At 50.2% G+C, this 25,787-nt stretch overlaps 1 protein-coding gene across 17 annotated transcripts in view; it reads left to right on the forward strand.

Annotated features, from left to right (window-relative positions):
• Positions 1–25,787, forward strand: part of LOC115469908 (actin-binding LIM protein 1-like) — a 238,620-nt gene that overhangs the window by 134,616 nt on the left and 78,217 nt on the right. For 7 of the 17 annotated variants that reach the window (XM_030202674.1, XM_030202680.1, XM_030202679.1 and 4 more), the window contains 3 exons: positions 8,800–8,862; positions 11,739–11,783; positions 21,884–21,961. The exons of 4 other annotated variants lie outside the window; for them this stretch is intronic. In XM_030202674.1, the coding sequence (XP_030058534.1) occupies positions 8,800–8,862; positions 11,739–11,783; positions 21,884–21,961 (186 nt within the window). The remainder of the gene's footprint in view (positions 1–8,799; positions 8,863–11,738; positions 11,784–21,883; positions 21,962–25,787) is intronic. 6 more of the 17 variants (XM_030202676.1, XM_030202677.1, XM_030202664.1 and 3 more) reach the window with 2 other exon arrangements.

Below are 25,787 nucleotides of genomic sequence, written 5' to 3' on the forward strand. Positions count from 1 at the left end.
TAGTGGGCAGGCACATGGCCTTTATTCAAAGACCCTGCCTGGTTCCAGCAGATTGAGGGGGAGGCACTGCCCACTGCCTTCTTAAGCAGGGAGGAAATCCAGGGGAGCACCTTGTTTTAATAAAGGTTTAGCTGTGGCGACTTTATATGGAATGTATTTCCCAGTGTACTTGCAAGAATTGCTTGACTCTGTAAAGGCCTTTAGAGGTAGTGACGGCTACTGAGGAGGGGATAACTACTCTTTGGCAAACTAATAGCTGGGCATTGAAGATGTCATTGGAACAGTGTTGGGAAGCAGCTGAACACAGCACTAATTGCTACCTGGTGTCTGTATCGTGGGCTGCATTTGAGAGAAAAAAACATTAGTATAAAAAGAACAGTTTATTCACATGATTATTTTATTGTTTCCTTGCCTCCTGCCGCTATTCTAGGTTTTTGCTTTACACTCTAACACATTTCCTTTCTGTTAGTTTAATATTTTGGGGGGGGGGGGGTGCAGTGGGGCTGTTTGTCACCTGCTCTTCAGTTGTTCGTGCTGTGTTCATGCTTTATGCGTATTAGCAAAATGCTCTGACCATACAGTCTTCAGTTGCCTGTGCAGTGGTGTACCAAGGGCGGGGCAGTGGGGGCTGCAAGGGGGTGTAGGGAGCAGTCATGCGGCTGTTGGCTCCGCCGGTTCCCCGCTCCCTCTGACGTTACTTCCTGTTCTGGGGCAGGGAAGCGGGGGAGCCAACAGCCGCACGACTGCTCCCTGCACCCCCAGGAGGTAAAAGCGATGCGCTTGGGGGGGTGGGGGTGATGCACCGGGGAGGGTGTCGTAATTCGCGGGCAGGGGGGGGGGGTGATTCACCGGGGGGCACAGTGGTGATCTGCCCCCCCCCCCCCCCCGGTGGAAACTGACCTAGGAACAGCACTGCTGTGCTGTATTTATACTCTACATGTATCAGTGTAATGAAACATCCTGTACTGAATTCATTTTCTGTGAAATGTGTAGCCCCAGTCTCTGGTACCCCCTGTAGAGAGGGAGCTCATTCAGTTTCACCTGCAAACTCTGGCATGGGGTTTTCTGATGGGGGGAAGGGATTCTCCACTTCTTCACCCAAGATCTATGAGTAACTAGTTCAAGGAGACCCTTCAGGCACAGTTTTACAATGATCCAAAATAAAGTCTTTACTGAGACAAGTAAGTAAGTTTGTTCTAAGCAGAAGAGTTCAGTGGTAGTCACAGCTAACAGGTAATAAAGCAGATTAGGGCGTCCACACTTGGGTTCCCTGACTCCCAAAGGGACCCTTATGGTACCTGCTGCTCAGCTTTGCTCCTTTCACCTCTTTACCCTGGACTCCTAAAGCACCGGTTAGGTACAGTGGGGGAAATAAGTATTTGATCCCTTGCTGATTTTGTAAGTTTGCCCACTGACAAAGACATGAGCAGCCCATAATTGAAGGGTAGGTTATTGGTAACAGTGAGAGATAGCACATCACAAATTAAATCCGGAAAATCACATTGTGGAAAGTATATGAATTTATTTGCATTCTGCAGAGGGAAATAAGTATTTAATCCCTCTGGCAAACAAGACCTAATACTTGGTGGCAAAACCCTTGTTGGCAAGCACAGCGGTCAGACGTCTTCTGTAGTTGATGATGAGGTTTGCACACATGTCAGGAGGAATTTTGGTCCCACTCCTCTTTGCAGATCATCTCTAAATCATTAAGAGTTCTGGGCTGTCGCTTGGCAACTCGCAGCTTCAGCTCCCTCCATAAGTTTTCAATGGGATTAAGGTCTGGTGACTGGCTAGGCCACTCCATGACCCTAATGTGCTTCTTCCTGAGCCACTCTTTTGTTGCCTTGGCTGTATGTTTTGGGTCATTGTCGTGCTGGAAGACCCAGCCACGACCCATTTTTAAGGCCCTGGCGGAGGGAAGGAGGTTGTCACTCAGAATTGTACGGTACATGGCCCCATCCATTCTCCCATTGATGCGGTGAAGTAGTCCTGTGCCCTTAGCAGAGAAACACCCCCAAAACATAACATTTCCACTTCCATGCTTGACAGTGGGGACGGTGTTCTTTGGGTCATAGGCAGCATTTCTCCTTCCTCCAAACACGGCGAGTTGAGTTCATGCCAAAGAGCTCAATTTTTGTCTCATCTGACCACAGCACCTTCTCCCAATCACTCTCGGCATCATCCAGGTGTTCACTGGCAAACTTCAGACGGGCCGTCACATGTGCCTTCCGGAGCAGGGGGACCTTGCGGGCACTGCAGGATTGCAATCCGTTATGTCGTAATGTGTTACCAATGGTTTTCGTGGTGACAGTGGTCCCAGCTGCCTTGAGATCATTGACAAGTTCCCCCCTTGTAGTTGTAGGCTGATTTCTAACCTTCCTCATGATCAAGGATACCCCACGAGGTGAGATTTTGCGTGGAGCCCCAGATCTTTGTCGATTGACAGTCATTTTGTACTTCTTCCATTTTCTTACTATGGCACCAACAGTTGTCTCCTTCTCGCCCAGCGTCTTACTGATGGTTTTGTAGCCCATTCCAGCCTTGTGCAGGTGTATGATCTTGTCCCTGACATCCTTAGACAGCTCCTTGCTCTTGGCCATTTTGTAGAGGTTAGAGTCTGACTGATTCACTGAGTCTGTGGACAGGTGTCTTTCATACAGGTGACCATTGCCGACAGCTGTCTGTCATGCAGGTAACGAGTTGATTTGGAGCATCTACCTGGTCTGTAGGGGCCAGATCTCTTACTGGTTGGTGGGGGATCAAATACTTATTTCCCTCTGCAGAATGCAAATAAATTCATATACTTTCCACAATGTGATTTTCCGGATTTAATTTGTGATGTGCTATCTCTCACTGTTACCAATAACCTACCCTTCAATTATGGGCTGCTCATGTCTTTGTCAGTGGGCAAACTTACAAAATCAGCAAGGGATCAAATACTTATTTCCCCCACTGTAGTTTTTACCTTTTTGCCTACCACCTTCCTCACAGCTGGGTGCCTCTGGAAAGGCACCTGACACAAACTTCTCCATATCCCTGCATAGCACTCTGTTCTCTCCTGACTAAGATCCTCTGTCCCCTAAGAAACAGGCCCATTGTGAGAGATTTACACTCTGAGAGCAGAGACATCTCCACTCCACTGGAACTCAGATTAGAGTTCTCTCTCTGTCCATAAGAGAAAGACCCAGAGCGAAAGATTTACACCATCGGAGCAGAGACACGCTCCCCTCCACTGGAAATCAGATCAGGAGGATCCTCTCTCAGAATGCCTCTTAATCCAGCTGGGAGATAAAGAACCATTATGGCTACTCATGGTCTATAGATAGGGTTACCATATTTTGTCCTCTCAAAAAGAGGACATATGTCCCGCCCCCTGCCCTGCCCCTTTCTCATCCTTGCCCCACCCCCTGTCACATATTCCCCTCCCCTGCCCCCCCCCCATCACCTCCCCTCCCCCGGGTCACCTCCCCTCCTCTTACTTACTATCTACTGCCCTGGTGGTCTAGTGACCTCTTCGGGGCAGGAAAGAGCCCCCTCTTTCCTGCCCGGAGCTCTGTTCTTGCCCTGCATCCTGTTGCTGTGATGGTCTCGGGATTCAAAACGGCCGCCGAGAGTTGAAGTCTCGCGAGGCCGCTTCAACTCTCGGCGGCCATTTTGAATCCCGAGATTGTCATAGCAACAGAATGCAGGGCAAGGGCAGTACATAGTAAGTAAGGGGAGGCTAGGATAGGCCCGCCGCCCGTTTGTCCAGAAATCCGGACAAATGGGCGGACTGGCAAAACCCGTCTGGACGCCCGAGCATGTCCTCAAAAAGAGGACATGTCTGGGTAAATCCGGACATATGGTAACCCTATCTATAGAGCACCTTGCAATAACACATCTAATGTGCAAGAACTCCTCAGTCTGGTGACCAGGGCCGCTGAGAGACTGGGCCGGGCCCGGGGCAAGGCCGCCCCCGGGGCCCCGCCCCTGCCGCCCTCGCTGCCCCGCCCCCTGAGGTCGCTGCTGCTGCTCCCCCTTCCACCCCCCCAGGTTGCCACTGCTCCCTCCTGAGATCGCCGCAACCACTGCTCCCCCTCTCCCCCCCCCCCGAGGTTGCCGCCACTGCTACCCCCTCCACCCCACCCCGAGGTCACCGCCACTCCCCCCGACCATCCGCCACCGGGCCGGGCCACCTGCATTGAAATCGCAGTCTCACCTCCGTGAAAGCAGCGCTGCAGGGAGCAGAACGCCTCCCTTCGGCCCTCCTTCCCTCCTTGTGCCCCGCCCTCGCGGAAGTTCCGTCAGACGAGGGCGGAACACAGGGAGGGAAGGAGGGCCGAAGGGAGGCGTTCTGGTCCCTGCAGCGCTGCTTTCACGGAGGTGAGACTGCGATTTCAATGCAGGGGCAGACGGTTGATGACGGAGGGCAGGTGGGACTGCGGTGCTGCCCCCCCCCTCTCGGCAGCTACGCTGCTTTCCTTAATAAGATGGCAGCTCTAGGATACAGTTGATCAAATTTCCAACCCACGAGAAAGGCCCAGTGCTAGACAGGGTGTTTTACAAAGGGGTCAACATCTTTGAACACAAGGCTGGTGGTGTCAAGATAATACCCCTATCATGGACAGATCATTTTCCAATAAAATTTTGAATAGAGGCACAGAAATACAAAGAGGCACAAAAAAGCCGCAGCAGAAGTCCAAATGTTAGGAAGAAAGCAACCAGAAGAGCCAAGTAGTGGCAAACAAACAAGGAAAATGAAGAAGCAATCTTTAGAAACAAGGTGTATTATGTACTGTCCTACCAAACGGATGTTTCAGTCATCGCCAACGTGTTTCGGCAGCTGGACTGCCTGCATCAGGGTCATGATCAATTCTTATATTAGGAACTAGTAATACACCTTGGAACAAGGTATTCAATGCATAAAGATGGCCTACACTGGGCTCCTCGAGGCCGGTGTGAACCGCTTCAAAACTTGAGTAAAAGCACTCCTATGTGGATGAAAAGACGACTACAGTGTCAGAACATGTTGACATTTGGGATGCACTCATGAAGGAATGGATCCACAGAAGCTTAGCTGAAATTGGGTGGCGGGGGGAAGAGGGGTTGGTGGTTGAGAGGCTAGGATAGGGGAGGGCAGACTTATACGGGGTCTGTGCCAGAGCCGGTGATGGGAGGCGGGACTGGTGGTTGGGAGGCGGGAAATACTGCTGGACAGACTTATACGGTCTGTGCCCTGAAAAAGACAGGTACAAATCAAGGTAAGGTATACACATATGAGTTTATCGTGGGCAGACTAGATGGACCGTGCAGGTCTTTTTCTGCCGTCATCTACTATGTTACTATGAGTGATGGCCTTAGAAAAACACCCCCACAAAAAGGGTCTCAGGCACCAGACACAAATAGTCCCTGTGGTTCTCCCCAGGACTAGGGTCCTTAAGCATCAAAGATGTAAATCTGAAAGAAAATGATGGGGAGTTTCACCTAGACGAAGACAGGCTCAACTGTAGGAAACGCATGGCTCAACCAGTCAGCTACTCAGAATAGTAAACCATCTACTGCAACCCCGACAACAGAACCAGCTTTCCCAGTCACAACCAACCAGCAATGATTTTACCACATACATTCAGGGGCGTAGCCAGACAGCAGATTTTGGGTGGGCCTAGGCAAGAAGTGGGTGGGCACCAAGTGTTCTCCACCGCACCAAAAAAATGTCTCAGCTGGTGGAAAAATGCTTCTCTCCACCTTGGCAGTCTGCAGCAGACATGCGCTGAAAACTGAGCATGCGTAGGTGCCAGTATCATGGAGAGCAGCATGTTTGTTACCATCAGGGGGAAGTCTTCAGCTGGTAGAGATTGGGATCCCCACCAGCTACCGCTAAATGTATACTACTGTTGGGTGGGCCTGAGCCCTATGTGGGTGGGCCCCGGCCCACCTGTGGGTATGCCACTGCATACATTGCTAACAAAATTAAAGGTCTCCATCATGACCTACAGGTAGTTCTACTGAGCATCCCACCAGCTAATGACAACACTCACCCCCCCCCCCCCCCCCCCACAGCCATCTGGAACTCATTCAATCATGAAACAGAGGGGGCTCTTGAAAAAATTCTTGAAAGGCCTATAACCAACGTCCTGTCCTCTTGATCCCTGCCCAGCAAAGACAGTATAGCTTGAGGCCTCATTGAATGGGCCACAGAAGTTAACTCCTCTCTTGTCGAAGGGCAGCTGCCATTGACACTAAAAAGGACTGTGTTGTACCCCCTACTGAAAAAGAGCGTCCTTGATGAAGACAAGCTCGTAAACCACCTGGATGGTGCCGAGGCAGTATCCATTTAAGTGCTACTGAATATCTGGGTTTGCTTCTCCTCTCCTGCCTGGAACATTGAGTCCTAAATATGAATCGGACCTGGTCCAGGCTGGGCTACAGCGGCGTAAGTCTTTATTCACAGCTACCTGAGGTGGGGACTTTCCTAATTTTATATCTCCTCTCAGCCAAGTCTACCTATACTAGTGGCAGTCTTGAAGCCAGAGGCCACGAACCATTGCTCCCTCCAGAACCTGACTTACAAGGACCCTAATACTAAGAGTCACAATTTAATGCCCCGATGATGGCTAGACAGATCTGGATGAGTAGTTATGGGGTTTTGATGGCAACTCTAGTAGTTGAGGGATAAGGCCAGTGCTGGGCAGACTTCTACTGTTTGTGCCCTGAAAATGGCAAGGACAGATCAAGATCAGGTATGCACGCATACCATATGCTATGAGTTTATCTTGTAGGGCAGACGGGGTTTTATCTGCTATCACCTGTTGCGTTACTGTAGTAACGGTCTGTGCCCTGAAGAGCATAGGTACAAATCAAAGTAGGGTATACACAAAAAGTAGCACATATGACTTGTCTTGTTGGGCAGACTGGATGGACCGTGCAGGTCTTTTCTGCCGTCATCTACTATGTTACTATGTAATGATGAATGAGGCTTGATACTACTCTCCCCTTCCCCTCCTCTCCATAGGGGCTGGCTTATGTGGACCCTAATATCTGGAGTTAGTATTTTTTTTTTAAATCTTTATTTATACAAGAGAGAATTACAATGAACAATGATCACTTGTAACAGTTTCCAACATTTTCTTTTGTTATAACATCCCCTAATCCTTCAACCTACTACTCTTAACCCTCCCTGCCCCATACCCTCCCTTCCCCAACCCTCCCTTGTGAACGCTACCCATTCAGAATCCAGCTGCGGGCTGTCGGCGTTAGGGTATCCCAGAAGGGGGACCAACATTGAAACAAGCGGTCTCCTCTCTGCGAGACCAGGTCTACCACATCTTTCCGTTCTATTGCGCCGCCACATCTGCAGCGTAGGCTGGTCTGCTAACAGCCAAACAGATAATACAGACTTTTTCCCCATGATGACTGCTCGGCCCTGGAGTTATTATTTAAAGATGGCTGAGGCCTGAGGCTGCCTCCCTCCCTCTCCATCTCTTCTCCACTGTGGCTATGAATGAAGCATCCCCAGCCTTGACCAGTCCAGGGAGCTGATGACCAGGCTGGCTGTAAATCACCATCTCTAACCAGCAAGAGAGGCACCTGTTACTAGCCCCAGAAATCAAGATTAAGAACGTGATTTCGGATTCGCAGTAAATGCTGAGTGAAGTCCTGCCAGAACATTCTGGTGGTCATCTTTTGCCAAGTCTCCGTGTGAAGCTTACCTGGCATACAATTGCAAAATAAAAGAGAGAAATCCATGAGGATTTTCCAGGTTTTGGCAGCAGTTTGATTTTTTTTTTTTTTTGCCAGCTGTCTCAGTAAATTTACTGACAGTAAAAAATAGACAGATTTGTAAAATTTGTTTCAAGCCAGTAAAATCATCACGGCGGTGGGGGCCCATGTCTCCAGTGCCAAGCTGGAATCTATATCACTGTGCACAAAGGGGTAATCTCAGCAAAGTAAGTCCAGCTGTGCGGAAAATGTACACCGTAAAATGTGTGTCTGTAGAAAAGTTGGGCTGTCAGTAAAAATCTGGCAGACTGTCAGTTAGAAACACTTTCACAAGTTGGCAAGCCTGTCATCGCTGTTGCCACAGGAAAATGCATTTCAGGGTTTGTGTCTGGGTTTCAGGACCGATCTTTTGTAGAGATTATTTATCATCATCTCAGGGTGAGGGCCGCAGACGATTTCCCTGCTAGCACAGGGAGGATGGAACAATTCCCATGAGGACAACCCGGTTTACTTTCACCCTCCTGGACTCCCTGTGCTCGCTACAAGGCAAGCGTCAGCACGTCTAGCCTGGAAGATTTTATATTAGTATTATTTTACTATATTTGCTGATTTTATTATTGTCTGTGATTTTGTTTTTAAACATGTTATGTGACGTTTGTGTTCTCTTGTTATGAATTATGCTGTACTATTCCCTGAGTGCCTGGGGCGATACAGCATATACCAAAGTTTTAAATACATACATACATATGTAAACAGGGTGGTGTGGTAGCTGTGTTAGTCCACTTTTAAAGGTAATAAATAGAAATAAAACAAAGTAAAGGAAATAAGATAACTTTTTTTTATTGGACTAATTTAATGCATTTTTTTGATTAGCTTTTGAAGGTAATATCTGGTGTCCCTTTGAAAGCTAATCAAAAAATGTATTTAGTCCAATAAAAAAGTTATCTTCTTTTCTTTGCTTTCTTTTTTTTCTGTTTACTTGAGGACTGACAGCTTATGTGGAGGGCTTCTGCATTATGGACTTTCAGGGATGTTCCTCTGACTGTATGGAGTGGAAATACAGTATCTGGTGCCATCACTTTATCTGTTTTCTGGTCACAGCGTCCTTCACCTTGTTTCCGGTACCCCAAAAGCCTGATTCTGCGCCCACCGCGTTCTCCAGAGGTTTGCCATTGAGTTTGGGCCATGTGGAATGTGCTGCTTGTGAGCGCTGATCCCGTCCCTGTGTAATGGCCATTACTGCTCCTCCTTGTCCTGCACAGCTGACTTTCACAAGCACCTGAGGATCACACTTCTGCACAATGATGCACACCTTCACTTTTAATTCCATGTGATTTCACATCTCAAGGCACTGATGCGCATTTGATCAACCTGTGGCTGTCCAGGGGGTGGGGTGCTTGAACCAGTCCGCAGAGTTACTATATAAAATAAAGGGGATCCTGATGGATGGGGGAGGGGAGGCACAGCCCCAAGACTGCCTCTAGCTGGCAGGCTTCAGAACTCTAGTTGCACACTCCTCTTCCAAAAAGAAATCCATCAGGAAGATATTCTGAACTCTCGAGATCTGGAAAAACAGGTTCAAAGAATTACTCTGTTTATCAGAATCACAGTTCTCAGATCACATCTCTATCCACGGACACTCAGACATCAGGGCATCCTGGTCTCTCTCTAGTTCCTCATATTTCTTCTTCCTTCAAGCCCTCATGGAAAGGAAATTACATCAGAGGAAGGCGGGACGCTGTGCTGATAGGGCAGGGAAGCGACGAAGGCGCGGCGCTGTGCTGAGAGAGGGCAGGAAAGCGACGAAGGAGGGACGCTGTGCTGAGAGAGGGCAGGGAAGTGATGAGGAGGCGAGCCTGCCTGCTTGCTGGTTTCACTACCGCCAGTTCACGCTGTGACTTTGGTAAATATTAGATTTGCAGGGGGCAGAATGGAAAGTTGGTGAGCTGAGGGCGGGCAGGTGGGGATTGGGTTGGAATGATCTCGGGGGGGAGGGCAGGTGGAGGCTGGGGCAAGTCACTGGACATGGAAGGGAGGGGGAGGATAGGGGGAAAGGAGAATCGCTGGACATGGAGGGGAGGGCAGAGAATCAGTGAACATGGATGGGAGGGAAGGATGGGGGCAAAGGAGAATCACTAGACATGGAGGGGAGGGCAGGGGAGAGAGGATAATCGCTGAACATGGATGGGAGGGGAGGGCAGAGGAGAATCCTGGACATGGGATGGGATGGAAGGGCAGGGGAGAGAAGAAAGTTGCTGGGCATGGATGGATGGAGGGGAGGGCAGGAGAAATGTTTGGACATGGATGGAGGAGAGGGAAGACAGGAAGGAGATGCACATGGATGGAGGGAAGAGAGGAGAGATGCTGGACATGGATGAGATGGGAGGGCAGGGGAGAGGAGAGGAGAATCGCTGGACATGGATGGGAGGGGTGGGCAGGGGAGAGTGGAGAATCGCTGGACATGGATAGGAGGGAAGAATAGGTGCAAAGGAGAATTGCTGGACATGGGTGGGAGGGGAGGGGCAGGGGAGAGAGGAGAATTGCTGGACAGGGATGGATGGAGGGGAGGGCAGGAGAAATGCTGGACATGGATGGAGGAGAGGGAAGACAGGAAGGAGATGCACATGGATGGATGGGAGGGGAGCGAGGAGTAATGCTGGAAATGGATGGAGTGGAGGGCAGGGAAGAGAAATGTTGGAGAGAAGGACAGACAGAGGAAGGAGATGCACACGGATGGATGGGAAGGGAGGGAGGAGAAATGCTGGACTTGGATGGAGGAGAGTGGAAGACAGAGGAAGGAGATGCACATGGATGGTGGGGAGGGGGGAGAGTTGAAATGCTGGACATGGATGGAGGGGATGGAAGAGAGAGGAAGTGAGATGAACATGGATGGAGGAGAGGGGGAGAGGAGAAATGCTGTACATGGATGGAGGGGTGGGAAGACAGAGTAGGAGATGCACATGGATTTAGGGGAGATGAGAAATTCTGGAGAAATTTTGGACATGGATGGAAGGGAGGGAAGAGAAAGGAAGTGAGATGAACATGAATGGAGGAGAGGAGAGAGGAGAAATGCTGGACATGGATGGATAAGAGGGAAGAGAGAGGAAGGACAGGAGATGCATATGGATGGAGGAGAGGGAAGAATAGGAAGGAGATGCATACTGACGGAGATGAGGGAAAGGGAAAAGAGGAGAAAAACTGCACATGGATGGAGAAAATAGGCAAAAACTGGATTCACTCTGTACCTCCTCCAGTCAAGTCTGCAGAGGACCCAGCTTTTACCTATGGATGTACAGCAAGAAATGAAGAAAGGAGGAAAGAAAAGAAATAAATAGAATGGAAGCCCTGGAAATGGAGTTAAGGGAACAGATAGAGAGCAGCAGAATTGGAGACTGGGACCAACATGATCAGAAAAACGAAGTCACCAGACAACAAAGGTAGAAAAAAAATCATTTCATTTTCATTTTAGTGTTTGGAATATGTCCAATTTGAGAATTTACATTCGCTGTCTTATTTGGATGCTTTACTTGAGAGATGTGAGATGTTAGTGTGGAAATATTAATTCTAGTGGGTTTGTAGGCTGGTGACTGCAGGTGCCAAGGCATTGAGCCAAGGCTAGGGTGAGAAACGTATTCCTAGCAGAACCTGACCGACAAGTGGGACTGGTGTCTATGCCCAGGTGAGCGTTTGCCGGAGAAACCTCTTCGTTCTGGATTGGTAAAGCAGGGGGTGTGCCTAGATTCTGCCCCTCGGGGCATGGGTGTGGACCGAGGACAGGTGAACATCCTTTAATTTTCCCCTTCAGGCCAAACAACTGTATTTTATGAATCCACTGGCGAAGTTGATTATTACGGTTTGACTGTCTCAGCTTGCTTAAGTTCCTGTGCGTCCATCACAGGTAACTAATGTTTTGCAGCTTAGCCGTAACCTGTAGCATGTGCTGTGTGCCTCACCTGTCACGCGTGGTTAGAGTTCACTAAGCAGCACTGCTGTGGTACCTCTTCTGTCTGTTGACTGAACTGCTCTTCCTTTTTCCGTAGCTGTTACCACCTTCTCTGGTGATCTGCTGCCCAAAGCAAAGACAGGTACGGTTATGTGTTCGTATGAAAGTACAGTAACTCCCCTCTCTTGACGTTCATGTCCTGTAAAAGCTCTTTAACCGTATTAGCATGGAATCATGGTTTGCAGGGACCTAGTTTGGGTTTGTGATTACAGTTTGAACTTAGCTGTAAAGGAGAAGATTTAAACTAAAACTTGCTTGGGCCCGGGCAGAAATTTCGGAGGGGTCTCCAAAGCCCGACAGCAAGCTGTATCTCCTTCAGCTTCAGGCAGACTCCTGCTCCCCCCCCCCCCCCCCCAGAGGCACAGGGCGATCGCCTGTTTGCACCCACCTAACACTGGCCCTCATAGGAGCCGACTCTGTGGGTGCTGTGGGTGCTTGAGCACCCCCAATATTGAGAAAATTCATTGTATGTGGCCCTGCTCATGTTGTTTGTATTCTCCTACATGTATTCAATAAATTACCCAGTACCAGATGCTTGTAAGTCCCATTACAACTGTCAGAAAAGTTTTTCGCCCAGCCGTCCCTACAGAAACTGGAATTTTGCACTTATTTGTTAGGATTTATTTACAGCCTTTTTGAAGGAATTACCTCGCGGCGATGTGCAGCAAGAATAAGTCTAACGTAAGATAATTACAGCAGTAGAAATATTCAAACAACAATACAAAGTATGGCGTGGAGGGGCATAATTGAACGAAAACGTCTATCTCCATGGGCGTTTATCTCCGAGAACGGGTCCGTGAAGGGGCGGACCGAACCGTATTTTCGGAAAAAAATAGACGTCCATGTTTTATTCGACAATTTGTGAGCTGGGCGTTTTTGTTTTTCAGTGATAATGGAAAATGAAAGCGCCCAGCTCAAAAACGAATAAATCCAAGGCATTTGTTCGTGGGAGGGGCCAGGATTTGTAGTGCACTGGTCCCCCTCACATGCCAGGACACCAATCGGGCACCCTAGGGGGCACTTTTACAAAAACCAAAAAAAAGGTAAAAGAGCTCCCAGGTGCATAGCACCCTTCCCTTGTGTGTTGAGCCCCCCAAATCCCCCTCAAAACCCACTGCCCACAAGTCTACACCATTACTATAGCCCTAAGGGGTGAAGGGGGGCACCTACATGTGGGTACAGTGGGTTTGGGGGGGGGGGGTTGGACGACTAAGCATTAAGCAGCACAATTGTAACAGGTAGGGGGAGGATGGGCCTGGGTCCACCTGCCTGAAGTCCACTGCACCCCCTAACAACTGCTCCAGGGACCTGCATACTGCTGCCAGGGAGGTGGGTATGACATTTGAGGGTGAAAATAAAAAGTTGTGAAACATCATGTTTTGTGGTGGAAGGGGGTTAGTGACCACTGGGGGAGTCAGGGGAGGTCATCCCCGATTCCCTCTGGGGGTAATCTGGTCATTTAGGGCACTTTTTGGGGCCTTATTCGTGAAAAAACAGGGTCCAGGAAAAGTGCCCTAAACTCTAGCTACAAACGCATACTTTTTTTCCATTATCGGCGAAAGGCGTCCATCTCTCCTTGGCCGATAACCACGCCCCAGTTCCACCTTCGCCACGCCTCCGACACGCCCCCGTCAACTTTGTAAGCTTCCGCGGTGGAGTGCAGTTGAAAACGTCCAAAATCGGCTTTCCATTATACCGATTTATTCGTTTTTGTGAGATAAACGTCTATCTCCCGATTTGGGTCGAAATCTAGGCGTTTTTCTCTTTCAATTATAAGGTGGATAGTATACTACTTACAATGTCAACGCAACACACAATCAAACATTTTAATAGACAGCATAAGGATGTAAGCAAAGATGGAACATACAGATAGAGTAATTAGCCTGTCTGCTGCCAGGGCAAACAACTGGAAACCTGATTTAGGGACCAAACTGAGCTTTGCCGTTTGGCACTGGAAACTGCTGACGGTCTTAGGTCTTATTTCTCATCTGCTCTGCAGTCGTGTCTATTTCCCACCTCAGGGTGCTGCTCTCATAGTCTTCATTTTTAGCACATGGCTTTGATCATTTGCAGCAGTGTTCATGTAGCAGGAGGGAGACGAATCTCCTGTACGTCTGGTTGTAGGCCCACATGGATCTCCAGCCGTCTTGCCTTGAATGTTAAGTCTCCGATGCTGTAGGGAATCTGTTTCTCCTTTCAGCAGAGTCACAGCGCAGGGCAGCTGTTAGACATGCTTGGGGCCAAAGCAGAGATTGGGGGGGGGGGGTCCCAAAGCCTGTAAGCAGACTGTACCTCCTTCAGCTTTGGGAGGCTTGCGTTCCCCCCCCCCCCCCCCACCAGCATATAGGCCTCAGGTGATTGCCATGGTTGTACTTCCCTAAGGCCATCCCTTTCGGGTTTGTTTTGTTACATTTGTACCTCGTGCTCTCCCACTCATGGCAGGCTCAATGCTGCGGGCAATGGAGGGTTGTGATCTTAGCACATCTCCCTACATCAAAGACAAAGTCTTCTGCTACAAAATAGATGCACCCAACCTTTCAAGAACACTCTTATTCAAGGTAGGATTGCAGAAGATCTGCTAGGGTCCCTGAATTACTCTTACCCACCTGGATCTTCTATTCCCCCAATACTTTACATGAATTCAGTACCCATTTGTTGACTAGTCTGAGTGAAAAATTGATTCACTTCTACCAGTTCTGCACCAGCTCAGAGAAGTATTGCGGTTAAATATCCCTGTGTACATTCCCCACCAAAACCTCTCCTAAATTGAACCTCAGCAGGGCTGTCTGTGTCCATAACCTCTACACTGGCTCAGAAGTCCAGGGTTCGCGGCATGTGGAGAGTTACGCATGCTCATCGTGGTCACAGATGGATATTTAGGGAGAAGCATCAATTGTATGACTTTTTTGTGGTGGGGGGAAGGGGAGGTAGAGGGTTCATCCTATTTTGGATTACTTAAAATGATTTCTTTTAATTATGTATTCATACTTGTATCCCACAATTATCCCAAAACGAGTTTCGGTCCAGTGTGGCTTCCATTTAACAGTTGTTAGAGATTACATCGATTCAATTACATTTGCAAGGTTGTTATGATGCTATGCTTTATCGGTGGTTAGCAAGATAACGATTAGTGCTTATGGAATAGTCATTGGGGGGTACTTTTACCAAGCCGCGGGAAAAAGGGCCCTGTGCTAACAGCCCTTTTTACTGCAGTAGTTAAAAAGATCCCAAGCATGCACTCTTACAGTGTGGCCATGCAATGGGGAGCCCTTACCATCACCCGTTGGTCCGGCAGTAGTCCCGGAAGAGAGAACGGTAAGCCTGCATTGGGCTTACTGCCGCTCTGTAAAAGGGCCCCTGGGTTTCTTGAGAAGATTTCTCTTACTTACCAATCGACTTACCAATTAGAAATACATCCGAATCAAGACGATCTTATCTAAATCTGCACTACCCAAGCTGCGAAGGACTAAAATACAAAACAACTTACGCATCTAGTTTTTCCTACATAAGCACACAACTGTGGAACGCATTACCAAAAGCCTTGAAAACGACGTACGACCACCTAAACTTCCGGAAATCACTAAAAACCAACCTGTTTAAAAAGGCATACCCTACCCATCCAACTTAAATGCCTGATCTCTGCAACACAACCAAACTAAAGCACGTAATGGACATAACACAACTCTTCCGCTCTCCGATTCCCTAATGTGGCTGTGCCACATGAACTTGATCTTACCACAACATCGCCCTGTATTTGTTCACACCGGAGCCTGCAAAGGCCTCTCCGGTACTATGTAAGCCACATTGAGCCTACAAATAGGTGGGAAAATGTGGGATACAAATGTAACAAATAAATTAGTTCATTTTATGTGTTACAGTTAGAGGTTGTGTTGTGTATTGTTGTTCCAGAATGATTAGTGCATATTTTACTCATAGAATTTCCTGAAGTGGTAGGTCTTTAGGTCTTTTCCGAACTGGACATAGTTCGTGATGCTTCGTATGACTATGGGAATTTAGCTCCACCATTTTGAGCCCAGGCAGCTAAATCCCGCTGTGTAGGTGGGCTTGTATAGTACATTTTTGCAGTTGGGCAGGTGAAGTAATAGGTAACCTCTGGTTTCCTGGGTTTTTAATGCTCAGTGAAGTAGAACATTAAAACAGCTTATGGGAAGGGTGTTCATGAACCCGGCCTCTGCTCTTCTCTTGCTCCAATCCCACGTGGCCACCGCTCGGCTCTCCGGTGCTGCCGCCTCTCACAGGGCTGATGATGAGTCATCAGCTGATGACCTCATCACCCACCTCACCCTCCTATTGGTCAAACGTGGAGCCAGAATGAGGCTTGAGATGCACCAAGCCTCATTCCAACACCAAATTTGACCAATAGGAGATGGGGACGGAAACAGCCCAAAAAGATGCAACTCACGACTGTTCAAAAAGCACCCACAGACAACTTATTATGCACATGGTATGTAAACATACCATGATCTGTTCCGTGAATGTCATCATGTATGTATGCACCTTAACGCTATACCATTTGTAACTCTGTTACCCGGAAATGGCAATCGCCATTACGGCAAATGTAAGCCACATTGAGGCTGCAAATTGGTGGGAAAATGTGGGGTGCAAATGCTACAAAATAAATAAAGATAAATATTAAAGCAGCCCCATTGTGCGGGAAAACAGCGGAGTTGGTATCTTTGGTCATGGTACTGGACAGGGTCTTTATTAGTTCTGGGAGAACAGTGGAGTCCTTCAGCAAAGAGTTTTGCAGGCTGGTCTGGTGAATCTCATTAAAACAAGTGTTTTATGGAGGCAGTAAAGACAAGGCGCAGTGCCCCATCGGGTGCACGGAGCCGACAATAACATGGCGCTGTGCCCCGATGGGCCTGCGTGCCGATGCCAGCGAGGTGTGGGCGAGGCACGGAGGGCACGTTCCCGCCCCTCAGTAGCACCCCGCTGGAAAAGGAGGGTCTACCTTGGGGCTTAAAACCCCCAGAGCGGAGCCCGGACGTCCTCTTCTGGCGTTCAGGCATCAGCATGCACCCAGCCCCACCCGCCCGATTTAATGTGGATATGTTCATGTATATATTCTGTCGCAGCTTTGGCGGGGTACCCAAGCCTGATGGTGTAAGCTAGGCAGCTGGGATAGCTGCGCTTACGGTTGAGCGCCCTTGCTGGACGGCGGGGAGCTCGGTTTACGATGGGCGGTGTAAGCATAGGCAGCTGGGATAGCTGCGCTTACGGTTGAGCGCCCTTGCTGGACGGCGGGGAGCTCGGTTTACGATGGGCGGCGTAAGCATAGGCAGCTGGGATAGCTGCGCTTACGGTTGAGCGCCCTTGCTGGACGGCGGGGAGCTCGGTTTACGATGGGCGGCGTAAGCATAGGCAGCTGGGATAGCTGCGCTTACGGTTGAGCGCCCTTGCTGGACGGCGGGGAGCTCGGTTTACGATGGGCGGCGTAAGCATAGGCAGCTGGGATAGCTGCGCTTAGGGTTGAGCGCCCTTGCTGGACGGCGGGGAGCTCGGTTTACGATGGGCGGTGTAAGCATAGGCAGCTGGGATAGCTGCGCTTACGGTTGAGCGCCCTTGCTAGACGGCGGGGAGCTCGGTTTACGATGGGCGGCGTAAGCATAGGCAGCTGGGATAGCTGCGCTTAGGGTTGAGCGCCCTTGCTGGACGGCGGGGAGCTCGGTTTACGATGGGCGGCGTAAGCATAGGCAGCTGGGATAGCTGCGCTTACGGTTGAGCGCCCTTGCTGGACGGCGGGGAGCTCGGTTTACGATGGGCGGCGTAAGCATAGGCAGCTGGGATAGCTGCGCTTAGGGTTGAGCGCCCTTGCTGGACGGCGGGGAGCTCGGTTTACGATGGGCGGCGTAAGCATAGGCAGCTGGGATAGCTGCGCTTACGGTTGAGCGCCCTTGCTGGACGGCGGGGAGCTCGGTTTTACGATGGGCGGCGTAAGCATAGGCAGCTGGGATAGCTGCGCTTACGGTTGAGCGCCCTTGCTGGACTGGCGGGGAGCTCGGTTTACGATGGGCGGCGTAAGCATAGGCAGCTGGGATAGCTGCGCTTACGGTTGAGCGCCCTTGCTGGACGGCGGGGAGCTCGGTTTCCGATGGGCGGCGTAAGCATAGGCAGCTGGGATAGCTGCGCTTACGGTTGAGCGCCCTTGCTGGACGGCGGGGAGCTCGGTTTACGATGGGCGGCGTAAGCATAGGCAGCTGGGATAGCTGCGCTTACGGTTGAGCGCCCTTGCTGGACGGCGGGGAGCTCGGTTTACGATGGGCGGCGTAAGCATAGGCATCTGGGACAGCTGCGCTTAGGGTTGAGCGCCCTTGCTGGACGGCGGGGAGCTCAGTGTACGATGGGCGGCGTAAGCATAGGCATCTTACGGTTGAGCGCCCTTGCTGGACGGCGGGGAGCTCAGGTTTACGATGGGCGGCGTAAGCATAGGCAGCTGGATAGCTGCGCTTACGGTTGAGCGCCCTTGCTGGACGGCGGGGAGCTCGGTTTACGATGGGCGGCGTAAGCATAGGCAGCTGGGATAGCTGCGCTTACGGTTGAGCGCCCTTGCTGGACGGCGGGGAGCTCGGTTTACGATGGGCGGCGTAAGCATAGGCAGCTGGGACAGCTGCGCTTAGGGTTGAGCGCCCTGGCTGGACGCGGGGAGCTCGGTTTATGATGGCGGCGTAAGGCATAGGCAGCTGGGGATAGCTGCGCTTACGGTTGAGCGCCCCTGCTGGACGGCGGGGAGCTCGGTTTATGATTGGCGGCGTAAGCATAGGCAGCTGGGATAGCTGCGCTTACGGTTTGAGCGCCCTTGCTGTACGGCGGGGAGCTCGGTTTTACGATGGGCGGCGTAAGCATAGGCAGCTGGGACAGCTGCGCTTAGGGTTGAGCGCCCTTGCTGGACGGCGGGGAGCTCGGTTTATGATTGGCGGCGTAAGCATAGGCAGCTGGGATAGCTGCGCTTACGGTTGAGCGCCCTTGCTGGATGGCGGGGAGCTCGGTTTACGATGGGCGGCGTAAGCATAGGCAGCTGGGATAGCTGTGCTTACGGTTGAGCGCCCTTGCTGGACGGCGGGGAGCTCGGTTTACGATGGGCGGCGTAAGCATAGGCAGCTGGGATAGCTGCGCTTACGGTTGAGCGCCCTTGCTGGACGGCGGGGAGCTCGGTTTACGATGGGCGGCGTAAGCATAGGCAGCTGGGATAGCTGCGCTTACGGTTGAGCGCCCTTGCTGGACGGCGGGGAGCTCGGTTTACGATGGGCGGCGTAAGCATAGGCATCTGGGACAGCTGCGCTTAGGGTTGAGCGCCCTTGCTGGACGGCGGGGAGCTCGGTTTACGATGGGCGGCGTAAGCATAGGCAGCTGGGATAGCTGCGCTTACGGTTGAGCGCCCTTGCTGGACGGCGGGGAGCTTGGTTTACGATGGGCGGCGTAAGCATAGGCAGCTGGGATAGCTGCGCTTACGGTTGAGCGCCCTTGCTGGACGGCGGGGAGCTCGGTTTACGATGGGCGGCCTAAGCATAGGCAGCTGGGATAGCTGCGCTTACGGTTGAGCGCCCTTGCTGGACGGCGGGGAGCTCGGTTTACGATGGGCGGCGTAAGCATAGGCAGCTGGGACAGCAGCGCTTAGGGTTGAGCGCCCTTGCTGGACGGCGGGGAGCTCGGTTTATGATTGGCGGCGTAAGCATAGGCAGCTGGGATAGCTGCGCTTACGGTTGAGCGCCCTTGCTGGACGGCGGGGAGCTCGGTTTACGATGGGCGGCGTAAGCATAGGCAGCTGGGACAGCTGCGCTTAGGGTTGAGCGCCCTTGCTGGACGGCGGGGAGCTCGGTTTATGATTGGCGGCGTAAGCATAGGCAGCTGGGATAGCTGCGCTTACGGTTGAGCGCCCTTGCTGGATGGCGGGGAGCTCGGTTTACGATGGGCGGCGTAAGCATAGGCAGCTGGGATAGCTGTGCTTACGGTTGAGCGCCCTTGCTGGACGGCGGGGAGCTCGGTTTACGATGGGCGGCGTAAGCATAGGCAGCTGGGATAGCTGCACTTACGGTGAGCGCCCTTGCTGGACGGCGGGGAGCTCGGTTTACGATGGGCGGCATAAGCATAGGCAGCTGGGATAGCTGCGCTTACGGTTGAGCGCCCTTGCTGGACGGCGGGGAGCTCGGTTTACGATGGGCGGCGTAAGCATAGGCAGCTGGGATAGCTGCGCTTACGGTTGAGCGCCCTTGCTGTACGGCGGGGAGCTCGGTTTACGATTGGCGGCGTAAGCATAGACAGCTGGGATAGCTGCGCTTACGGTTGAGCGCCCTTGCTGGACGGCGGGGAGCTCGGTTTACGATGGGCGGCGTAAGCATAGGCAGCTGGGATAGCTGCGCTTACGGTTGAGCGCCCTTGCTGGATGGCGGGGAGCTCTGTTAACGATTGGTCAGTCTCGCTAAAGATGGCGGACTGGGTTGGCTACTAAGACGGAAATGTGATTGGCTTGGGTATACCCAGGGTATGATGTTTGTATTCTAAATAAAGCTGCGGCCAAGTGTGCCATCTTAAGAAAATACCATGTGTCATGTTATTATTGTGTTATTGTTGTAATCTCAAACCGGCATGCCCGAGGGGTCTCGGCTGCCTATGTTAAGATAAACAGATCAAAAGGTTCTAAAAGCCAGAGGACCTCTTTTATTAACCTTCCTGCCAGCTAACTGCAGAGGATTTCCTATCTGGACTGGGGCCTTGAGTATATGTGTATCAGGCAACATCATGAATCAGTTGTTTTGGTTGGGGGAAGTCTGGGGGTGGGGAACAGGCAAAAAGGAAGAAATACAAAACCACAGCTGTTACATTGGGCCACTGCACTGCTCTCCCTGAGCTTCAGCCCTGCAGTGCCTGAATTCACACTCTGGTCCCGTAAGATCTGGAGGCCAGGACATCAGTGCAGGAGTTCAGCCGCCACGTGGCTGAAAGGAGCAGAGCGCTGCCGGGGGGCTGGAAGGCAGCAGAACATTTAGGGGGAAATTGCTATATATGGTGCCAAATGTTAGCCACTACGTTCGCTCTGAATTTTCAGTTTGGAAAGGCGTTCTAAAGGATTCAGGGCAGAAACGGCAGATCCTCGCGAAAACACACACACTTATTTATTTATTTGTTACATTTGTATCCCACATTTTCCCACCTATTTGCATGCTCAATGTAGCTTACATTGTTCCGTTATGGCGATTGCCATTTCCGGAGTGAGAGATACAAGTGGTATTACATTAAAGAACTTGATTGGCATAGTAGATTAAACAGTCAAGTATAAAGAGTTCATATTCGGAATTAGAGATGGTATGGAGTGGTATTGCTTTAAAGTTCATTCGTGGTAGAGTAGACTTTGGTAGTCAAGTATAGAGAGTTGGGTTTTACCTAGTTCATGCTTGAGATTCGTTGTCTGGTAGTTGGGCTGTATCGTTGTGGTATGCCTTTTCGAACAGGTAGGTCTTCAGTGATCTCCGAAAGTTGGTTAGGTCGCGGATTTTTCTCACGGCATATGGTAGTGCATTCCATAGCTGCGTGCTGATGTAGGGGAAGCTGGATGCATGTGTTAATTTATATTTTAGCCCTTTGCAGCTAGGATAGTGGAGATTCAGGAATGTGAGTGCTGATCTTTTAGCGTTCCTGGGTGGTAAGTCTGTTAGGTCGGATGTATAGACTGGGGCCTCTCCATAGGTGATTTTATGAACCAGAGTGCAGATTTTGAATGTAATCCGTTCTTTTAGTGGGAGCCAGTGTAGTTTTTCTCTTAGGGGTTTGGCACTTTCGTATTTCGTTTTTCCAAATATGAGTCTGGCTGTTTGGAGCTTCTTGGTGATATGTTCATTACATCCATTTAAAGAATAGCACCTCAGTGTTTTGGCACGGATCTGAAAAAGGGGGCGTAGTCACGGGAGGGGCATAGGCGGGTCGAGGGCGTTCCCTTAAAATGCACGCACTGTTATAGAACTCAGGGGATCTGCGCCAAACTTGTGTACTGGGATTTACACCTGGTTTCAGTTGGCGTAACTCCTCATGCCCAAAGCTACTGTGCCATTCAGCGCTGAATTTTGTATGCCATTTATAGAATTTCCTTCTTAGGTGCTCTCGGAATCCCGGCTGAAATTCACTGTCTCACTATTCCATGTGTTTTTTGTTTTGTTTTTATTCCAGCCCACAAGAACCTCATCTGATAGCATTTATTCCCGACATGGCTCCAGCATACCCGGGTCTCCGGCACATGCCATCTGTGTAAGTACCTGCTTCTGCTAGCAACGAATCCAAATCCCAGCTGAACTTTGGATCCAGTCCTAATTTTAACTCGAGTCGCAATGTGTTATGGGTCTTGTAGTCCTCGTGTCTTTTTTTTTTTTTTTTTTTGATTTGTAAGAAGTCTTATTAACAGTTCAAGCACAGAAGGAAAGATACGATTTGCCTCTGACATCGGTGCAATTGTATAATAATGAAAAAGAGGAAACATACGGAACAATGTTCCTTCCTTCCAGCCCAAACTTGGGAAATCTGGCTAAATGAAACTTCAAAACTTTAAAGAACATTTTGTAATACAGAAAAGTTGACCCCCCCTTTCCCCCTCCCAATCCCCACCCCTTCTGTCAACTGAGCAAGGAGGTATAGCAAAACTCCAGCCCAAATAGGATCCATCACAGTCCCATCAAACACTATTCAAACAGAACAAGGCGAAATAAAATGATTTCCCATTTGTGCCTCTGGTATCTACGCTCTGCTAATTGTGAAAGAGTGGAGGAGTGGCCTAGTGGTTAGAGCAACAGTCTTGCAATCCAGAGGTGGGCAGTTCAAATCCCACTGCTGCTCCTTGTGATGTTGGGCAAGTCACTTAACCCTCCATTGCCTCAAGTACAAACTTAGATTGTGAGCCCTCCTGGGACAGAGAAATATCCAGAGTACCTGAATGTAATTCACCTTGAGCTACTACTGAAAAAGGTGTGAGCAAAATATAAATAAATACATGGAATGTTGCTACTATTGAAGATTCTACATGGAATGTTGCCACTTTTTGAGATTCTGGAATGTTGCAACTATTTGAGATTCTAGATGGTATGTTGCTAGTGGAGGAGTGGCCTAGTAGAGTGGAGGAGTGGCCTAGTAGTTAGAGTACTGGTCTTGCAATCCCGAGGTGGCCAGTTCAAATCCTGCTGCTGCTCCTTGTGATCTTGGGCAAGTCACTTAATCCTCCATTGCCTCAGGTACAAACTTAGATTGTCAGCCCTCCTGGGACAGAGAAACATCCAGTGTACCTGAATGTAACTCACCTTGAGCTACTACTGAAAAAGGTGTGAGCAAACTCTAAATAAATGTATGGAATGTTGCTACCATTGGAGATTCTACATGGAATGTTGCTATTCCACTAGTAACATTCCATGTAGAAGCCTGCCCTTCCAACGCAGCCGCGCAGGCTTCTGTTTCTGTGAGGCTGATGTCAGACTGACAGAAACAGAAGCCTGCGTGGCCGCGTTGCTGATCTGCAAGGGCAGGCATTTACATGGAATGTTGCTGGTGGAGGAGTAGCCTAGTGGTTAGAGCACCGGTCTTGCAATCCAGAGGTGGCTGGTTCAAATCCCACTGCTGCCCCTTGTGATCTTGGGCAAGTCACTTAACCCTCCATTGCTTCAGGTACAAACTTAGATTGTGAGCTCTTCTGGGACAGAGAAATATCCAGAGTACCTGAATGTAACTCACCTTGAGCTACTACTGAAAAAGGTGTGAGCGAAATCCAAGTAAATAAAAATAATTGGTGCTCCATTTCACAGACATAGCACATCTTGTTAATCCACTTCCTCAGTGAAGGTACAGATTGCTGCTACCAGGGGCATAGCCAGACACCTGATTTTGGGTGGGCCTGGGATCAAAATGGGTGGCCAGAAGAATCCTGCCCCATCCCACAGGTGATGTGGTCTCTCCTTCTCTCACCTGCATGCCATATGGTCTCTCAAACATCCCATCCCCCCCCCCCCCCCCCCCCGCATACCTTTTAAATAGCAGATTTTCACTGTCAGCACTGCTCATGTTGCCCCCCCCCCCCCACAACCTTCCCACTGATGCAACTTCCTGTTTCCGCATAGGTGGGAATACATCAGAGGGAAGGCTGTGGGACCGAAGCAAAGCAGTATGCTATTTACAAGATATATACAGGAGGGACAATTGTTGGGAGTTTTCAGTTGGTGGGGCTTGGGAATCCCTGCCAGCCACATCATAGGTGTGCTACTACTGGGTGGGCCTGAACTCTAAGTGGGTGGCTACAATTAGTCAAGCTGCGCTCATGGCATGCCGTACCAGAGTGGCCTGAGGAAGAGTTAATCCCGAGACCTTCTTAGGAATTGAGTAGTCCTTTTAAGGAAGCATGGAAGAAGTATCACCTGCTTATACACGGCTGCTACATAGTGAGAACGGACTTTGCCATGGGTTTCATATTCTAGAGGCACAGGAAAAGGAGAAGGGTGGGGAGGAAATGGTGTTTTCCCCCCCGCTGCCTATCGCCACAGCTGTGCTTGAGGATGCATTTCATGCTGCTTGGCCCAGGTGCCAAAATCAGTGACATAAATTTTGCCCAAGCAGCCCTTGCTGTGGAGCCCAGTAAACGCTGCACTGCACGGACAGAGAGAGAATATGAGAACACTGTATTTAGCTTTTAACAGTGCTACTGCGCTGTCTCATAACACAGCTCTTAATCAATACCTCACTTCTGCTTGGCAGACAGAGACGTGCTGAAGTGCAGCATCTCCTGCTGTCGTGTCTTAATGAGAGACTTGCAGCCAGATGAACTAACTCCACGGAAAGAGCCCTTCCCTTACCGATCCCTTAGCGAATTGGTAAAAAATGGGCATGCATGAAGGAAATCGCATGCAAATGAGCTGCTCGCTGTTAGCTCATTTGCACGTGATTTCCTTCCTAAGGAGGGGAAGCTAGTCGGCCAGCCGAGCATGCGCAGAGCAGCCAATCGTTATTCTGGCTGTTTTGCGCATGCCAAAGACGGCTTCATACACGTCACTCTCAAAAAGAAAAAAAAGGACGTCCCTGACGAGCACTTGGACGTTTTTTTCTTCAGATTATATGATGGGCGTCCTTTTTAGATGTGTTTTTCTTACGTAGCCAAAATGACCACCGCCGGAGAGAATCGGGGATCGGGACATGCGAGGGCGTCCAAAACTAAACGCACTGTGATTGGCTGAGAGAGACCTGGAGGGGCATAATCGAAAGGGACGTCCAAATAGTTTTGATTTAGAAGTCCTCGCACGTCCCGATCCCCGATTCTCTCCGGCGATGGTCATTCTGGGCACGTAAGAAAAACACGGCCAAAAAGGACGGCCATCACAAAATCTGAAGAAAAAAAAAGTTCAAGTGTTCGTCAGGGACGTCCTTTTTTTTTTTTTTTGAGTGAAGGACGTCCAAGAGTTAGCACTTGAAAGGACGTCCCTGACGAGCACTTGGACTTTTTTTTTCTTCCGATTTTTGCGATGGGCATCCTCCTCTGCATGGGTCCCGCTCACAGCAGCCCCAACGAGAGGTGCAGACCTCCCGTTAGGTTTTCCACGGTGCATGGGGTTGGAAACGATAGTGCATCACATCACATTCACATTATAATAGTAATTAGCTCATTTGCATTCCGTTTTCATTAGCTGCTACCGTGACAGGAAAATGGCTCGGAGAACCCTTTTGTGCGTGTCCCGGTTTACTACTTGTGCGCTAAACTGGCTAGAACCAGTTTAAAAACCACGTTGCTGGTTCATTAAGTTTAGTGCATCTGGCCCTTGGATCTGGGATGAGATGCGGCACTTAAGCACTTCTCTGTCTGCCAAACAGGAATGAGGTATTTGATTAAGAATTGTGTTGGTAGATGGTACAGCAAGAGACGCTTAAGCATCTGTTCCCAGCAGTGGCGTAGCTACATGGGGCCAGGGGGGGCTTGGCCTCCCGTAGATTTGGCCCTGGACCCCCCTGTCGACGACCCGCCCGACCCCCCCTCTCCCGCCGCCAACCCGCCGTTGCCATCGCCTGCCTTTGCTGGCGAAGGACCCCAACCCCTGCCAGCCAAGGTCCT

Source organism: Microcaecilia unicolor, chromosome 5 (assembly GCF_901765095.1).
Source record: "Microcaecilia unicolor chromosome 5, aMicUni1.1, whole genome shotgun sequence".
NCBI lineage: Eukaryota > Metazoa > Chordata > Amphibia > Gymnophiona > Siphonopidae > Microcaecilia > Microcaecilia unicolor.